The sequence below is a fragment of the Arachis duranensis genome, chromosome 9 (assembly GCF_000817695.3).
Source record: "Arachis duranensis cultivar V14167 chromosome 9, aradu.V14167.gnm2.J7QH, whole genome shotgun sequence".
NCBI lineage: Eukaryota > Viridiplantae > Streptophyta > Magnoliopsida > Fabales > Fabaceae > Arachis > Arachis duranensis.
This window is the reverse complement of record NC_029780.3, coordinates 14,480,505-14,487,197: the sequence shown is the minus strand read 5'-3', so window position 1 is coordinate 14,487,197 and position 6,693 is coordinate 14,480,505. Positions and strand designations below refer to the sequence as shown.

General features: G+C 35.2%; 1 protein-coding gene across 1 annotated transcript; it reads right to left on the bottom strand.

The window, feature by feature from the left end:
• Positions 1-1,644: 1,644 nt before the first annotated feature.
• Positions 1,645-6,237, bottom strand: LOC107464862 (linoleate 13S-lipoxygenase 3-1, chloroplastic; the record flags this gene model as incomplete). The annotated part of the gene is given in 6 exon segments (XM_016083816.3): positions 1,645-2,635; positions 2,928-3,194; positions 3,309-3,610; positions 3,843-4,036; positions 5,304-5,636; positions 5,997-6,237. Coding segments are annotated over 6 exon segments (2,094 nt in total), but the record flags the coding sequence as incomplete, so codon positions are not given.
• Between the last annotated feature and the right edge of the window lie 456 nt (positions 6,238-6,693).

Genomic DNA, 6,693 nt, shown 5'->3' with positions numbered 1-6,693 from the left:
CAGGAATGTGCACTCTGCTGAGGACGTTCGCACGTATCGTGCGTATGAGTAAAATGAAAATTTTTATTTACTGTGCGTACGCACACCTTTATACGTATGCACACTTCTTAAAAATATTTCTGGACGTGCGTATGTACAACCCTAAATAGGAATTTTTATAGGAACCATTACTCAAATTTTTATTATGAAAAAATATTAAAATTTTATATATTTATTTGATGATAACTGAATTATAACTTGTTGATTATAATTTATTTAAACTTGATTATTTTTAAAATATTAGTGAAGATATCTATTTTAGATTTTAATTTTAGACTTTTAACTGTTTTATATTTTTTATTTACGTTGAATCGGTTTTATCGGTTCAATCAATAATTTATCGGTTAAACTAATAAACCAATAAACTAATAATCTGACCGATTCAATCACCTTACAACTATGATATAAAAGACTACAATAATAAAATTGAATTTCAAAAACCACATTAAATAATCGCATCAATCTCAAATTACTCTTATTTAATAACCGTCACTACACCACTACTCCCTCCTTAGTTCACTCTTCCAATCTTCTCAATTATCAAAGTATACTAGATAGGAAAAAAAAAGTGAAGAAATCATTCATGAAACTAACTAGTTTACCAATCCATGTTCACTGTTGATAGTTCACATTTATTAACCATATAACTTATTTGGAAACTAGAATGCAATTCTCAGTCTCCAAAATAATTCAAGCCTAATTTCCTATTTAGGACTCAAAAGTCAGATTTAATTTGCACTAAAATTAGAGTAGTTTTAGCCAATTCAAGACTAAATCTTAGTACTTTTAATGAACTCATAAACCTTTTGGGCTCAGAACATTCTTCTCGTAGCCACTTCCTCGTCCCTCTCCCGATCGAGACCAGCTGGCCTCGTATGTGGATTCGGCACTCAAATATGTTAATGATCATGGTTATTAATGTATTAGGTGGTTTATTTCCCATAAGTGCATGCTATGGTGCCTATATATATTTGCCTAACTTACTAAAAAGAGATAAAAATAAATATTTAAATTAAAAAATATAAAAATAAATAATTTTTTAATATTTAAAACTTACCATAAAAGACAAGTTCGATAATTTCGACACCAAAATATAAAAATAAATAATTTTTTAATATTTAAAACTTACCATAAAAGACAAGTTCGATAATTTCGACACCAAAATTATAGACACCATAAAATTTGCCTTTCCCATATATCTCAACCTATGAATTATTGGTTGTACTCTTGTACTGTTTGGTCCCTGCTTGTTTTGTTTCTTTTGGTGGAGGTAGCACGAATACTGGTAGATAAGTGGTGGAGGGCATACCATTCTAATTTTGTAAAGCTATGTAACCTGTATTATATTGGACCAAGGGAGAAGCAACCATTGTGCAACTTCAGTGGATGCAATGTTTGATAAGATATTGTGAACAGTGATCTCAGTTATTGGCAATGGCCCAGAAGACCACACTTGGTTTTAAAATATGTTCATCCCATAGTTGCAAACAAGTACAATCACTTAATTGTGTTATGTGAATTATGATGGTTAGCTATTTGAAGTTTAGGACAATTTAATTATTCAACTAATTTTAATTTTACGAATTCATTTTCTAAGATTATACGTCTAACTAATACACCACCGAACTCTATTTATTATTTAATAAAATATGATATATATAACCTTAGAGTATATTACCAATAACCAATATATACTAACATTAATCCAATCTAGTTACAAATTAGGCAAGCCTAGTGCTTCACATAGACCACAGACCCGTTTCCCATAATACTAACTTTTTAAGCCCAACATAATTCTTTATCAAGATGTGAGACTTGACTCTTATTTATTTCCGGAATTTACGTGGACACACTATTTGGAACTCCTCTGCATGTAACACCCGGTTCAGAACTTGGTGCAAGCAACTCATAAGGCAACACTCCTGCCCCACACCGGTTCCTCAGCTTCTTATCCCGGTTCCTTCCGTCAATGACCTTCTCAATCCGTCTCATCTCGGCCGAGAACTCGTAAAACGCCTCGACGATCTCAGCATCACCGGACCAAATGGAAGGTTGCTGCCTCTCTCCCAAGTACTCCTCGTCAGGGGAGTGAGTGGAGAGAGTGTCCACCACGGCCATGTATTTCGAAGCTTGCAACAAACTAGGCAAGGCGTTGAGAAAATACTTCTGTGGATCAGCAATGAAACTGGCATATTCTGGATCACTCTCATCCGGTATCAATCTTCGCATCAACGGGGGACGATTCGGCACGTACCCTCCATAAGGATACTGGCCAAAGTTAAGAGCAGCGTGCTGAGCAGACGCAAGCCAGATCAATGTAGTGAGTACGGTGACAAGATTCTCACTGTTGTTCAACGTGGGCCACCAGCTCTCGTGGCTGCGATCTGCGTGGCCCACGTTGATTGACTCATAGTACCATGCTTGAAGCTCTTTATCATTGATTATAAGGCTTGAATGTGGGTAGTAATGGTTCACATAGGTGCGGACCCAGTTTTCAATTGCTGACCAGATCATAAGACCGTCCGCAGCATAAGGGTAGTCTTCAAATACAAGCTTTAGGCCATGTGGTTGGGATGGGTCTGGTTCCGCCATTCCCCTGCATAGTGCCAACAGAAAAATCTTGGTTAGATATAGTTGCTTTTTGCAATCACCACATAAGGCAAACACCAATTCCACAATGTTGGTCCAGTCACAATAATAGTCTATGTTATAAAAGTTTTATATTTCTCAAATTCATAATATTTACCACAACACATTGATTTTACGTTATTTTTATAAAGATATTATGTGTATACAAAAAATTAGTCACTAAATATTTGTAATTATTTTATATTTTAACATGTATTCTATATGAATGACATGAAAGAAAGGAACACTAAGATAAGTACCTGCGGATGAGATCAGCAGGGAGACTATCCATGTCGAAACGCCAATAGTTTTTGTAGAAAGCAGAACTAATTTCCATGGCGTAGCGGCCAGGGGTGAAGCAATTCTCAATAATTCCATCAGCATTGATTAAGCTCTGGCGAGCCAGGGCATTGATCTCCAAAGTGTACCTCATGTGTGGATCTAACAACTTAAAAATCGGATGCATAGCACTCATTTGCCTGTGAGCAGCCAAAATAAATGGTTCCATGCAAGCATGTGTGCGTAACCTATTATATAAAAATTACACACACAATAAAAATTCAGGTAAGCTACTCACTAATTAAGAGCTTATTAAGTACTTTGTAATGCACTAATGCATATTAAAGAGGGTTATAGCTTACCAATGGTTGTAAAGTTGGTGCACCCCGGCATCATTGGCACAAACATGCGCCTTAGCAAGCTGCCACATCCAATTGGTAGTTGCATCTATGGCAGGTGTGACTACGCGTTTGGACCGGGAACTTGGCCCGGCCGGAGGCAGGCTAAGTTCTATAGCCACAGGCTTGAGAGTACCAAGCGGTGTCAAGAAAAAGATTGTGCGTGTAGCATATGCTTTTCTACCATCAAGTGCATTAATCCTTTCAAGAAATGGAAGGTAAACATCATGATAATCTATTATGAACAGCTTATTTTCATCTATTGCCTGCAGCAGAGAATAGAAACATAATTGAATTTAGTATCATCAAGTAAAGAACTAATTAACAGAAAAAAATATATATAAATCACATACACATTAAAAGCAAAGTGATTGGTAAAACTCATGCAGTATAGTTTTCGTCAAATTACTTGACATGTTTAACTAAATTACAATCTAATAATTTTCAACTATCAACTTCGCATACAGTTAGATATTTAAGAAGACTTTGAAAGGGTACCTGTTGCACAGTCATGCCGTTGAGTTGGTTTAGAATATGCTCTTCTTTAAGAGCAGACTCTTGGGGACCATATATTTGCGGGTCAAGCTTGCTAACCGGTGGAAAAACTTGAAGCCTCTCAATGCCAATAGGGTTGACTCCTGCAATTGCTTGGCGGGCAAATTCGTCATCTCGCAGCCACGCAAATTTGTCCTCTGCACGTTACACATGTGAGATCATTAATTTAATTAATTTAATAATAATAAAGGCTATAAGACAATGTATCATTTCTGTTTAACAATTTTTAAATAAAAAGCACACATAAATTATTCCCGCATGCCGCATGTGAAACATTAAAAAAAGAAATCAAGTTGACAATTGGATGCAGGTTTTGCTAAATGCCTATGGATATAAACCTTTCAGAAAGAACATACATAAAAAGACAGATACTTTTCCTTTTTTCAAAGTGTAGAAATTAACTGATGAACATTAAAGCACAAATTGCATATCGTAGTGGTCCTCTTTCGTTATCGGTCGAATAAATCATAGGAAAAGTCTAGGGGCCAGCAATTTTATTGCATTTTGACCAGCATGTAACCAGCAGAGAAATGTGAGCCATTGGATGAAATCTCGCACCAATCTCACACCATCAAATTATCATTGATGGCTAGTTGATGGCTACCAATCATAAATATTGCTGGTCCCCTAGCATTGCTCCTTAGTTATTTCTAGAACAGACATTTCTTATATCGTTAATCACAGAGAATTTAGATATGTCCAAATTTGATCTTTATGTCAACTGATTTTTCTTTTCCTTACCTACCTATTTATTTGGCTGAGCGTGTCTAATTGAAAGTAGGTGAGTTTTAATGCTATTGCATAGCGCTCGCAATATGATTTAGAGCAATTCTCTGTGATTAACGATATAAGAAATGTCTGTTCCAGAAATAACTAAGTACGAAATGTTACTTTTAAGGTTAAGTACAATTTTGATCGTAGGAGTTGAAAATTTGTTTTGTCCCAACCTTTTTTTACTACAAAATGGTTCTCAAAGTTTAACTTAGTTTTGCAATTGTTTTTTTACCAAAAATTTAATAAATTATTACCAAATTACCCCTAACTAAACAAATTTAAAAAAAGACAAAAAAAGAAAGAAAACAAAGGGGAAGGGGAAGGGGAAATCACGCGGAGGGTGAGGGCAGGGAAGAAGAAGGGGGAAGGTCATGCCAGCGAAACCACCGTCCACCACCGCTGAAGCTCCTCTCCGTCGTCGCACCTAGTTTTGTCATGGCATTCACTCGCTAATGAAAGAGATGTCTATTTTTAGTTTAATTTCTTTTGGTGCAAGTATAATTTTTGAAATCAATTATTTACCTATCATTCTGTCTCTTTATTTTTCTCCTCCTCACTATACAATTTTTTTATCCAAAATTCAAACAAATAAAACTCAAAAACTATTGACATGAACAAAGGAATACTCACTGGATATAATCTTGGGAGTGTCATATTTAAGAAGTCCCTGGCTTGATTCCTGGATCTTGCTAACCACATTTGGCAAAGGAAGTTTCTTTAAAACATCATCTTGTAAACCCAACTGAATCAGTAACCCTTTACTGTAAAGACCATCAACATCTGAGAAATCATTGAAATCTTGATTGTCAGCAGAGATACTAGCTTTAAGCCCAGGAATCAAGTTATGGAGAACAGCCTTGAGTCTCTTCACAGAAAATGTGTTCTGCTTAGACTCTTCAAATCGTTCGTCCCTCGGGACGTACATCGGATTTGGTTTCTCTAAACGGCTCTCTGCAAACATGTCTGCCAGATGCAATCACATAATACTTTGTGATCAGTAAAGCATAGTATTATATCAAAAAATTCAGTCTAGATGCAAATGATCATAAATAACTCATATATTATGAATGTCACGTTAACTAATTGCATAAATAGGATATCACCAATATTTGCTTGCTTATTGAGAAAATTTAATACATGTTTCAAAACCTTCTACCGTCCCATAGTTATCAATACCGTTGTCTTCCTATGAAGTTGACAATTTAGTCAAACAGATTAAATCATTTAACAGTTTTTGAGAATTAACTTCGCATGAAAACAACTGCATGTATACGAGTCTCCACCCTAATGTAATTCAGAAGGTAGAAATCTCAAAGGATTTACCAGTGTCAGATGGGAGACGGCCAGTACGACACCGTCTTGGGTATGGATACTGCTCAGATCCTCCAATTGTTGGTCTTGCAAACTCAGGTGCTCTGTCTGGGTTTCCAAGATCATTGTATGTATCAAAGTCATATATTCTATCAGACAAGTTTCTAACTCCTTTTCCATCGCCTCTGAGATTCCTCAGCTCCTTTTCCCTCAAAAATCTAAGACCAGCAGGTGTATCTCCAGGCAAGTAGGGCTGAACAAATGAATCACAAAACCATAACAATAACTGTTATTTGACATGAGAATAAAAGTGCTACTATTTGATTTACTTGATAATTTTAGAAAACTATATTTTGGTTGGCTTTACTTCATAAAATAAATTATTCATTTGTTTATTATATATTAAAAATATTATAAATAACAAATAAAACTATATAAAAGAGAGAAAATATTTGAAAAGTGGTAGTATAAATTTTTAACTACCAAAAAAAAGAAAAAAAAAAGAATATACTAGCACTACATTAACCGACAGTGGGGGTATTGAAATTGGACGGTTTGTATGCCACAGATTGTGAAAGGTCAATGCAAAGTTCGCGGGCCCATGGCCATAGCCACATACGATTGGGCTTAGAATATTTTATTGATGAACAGTATACTAAAATTAGTCATTATAATTTGTTCGTAATATAAAATATATATTAAAATATAA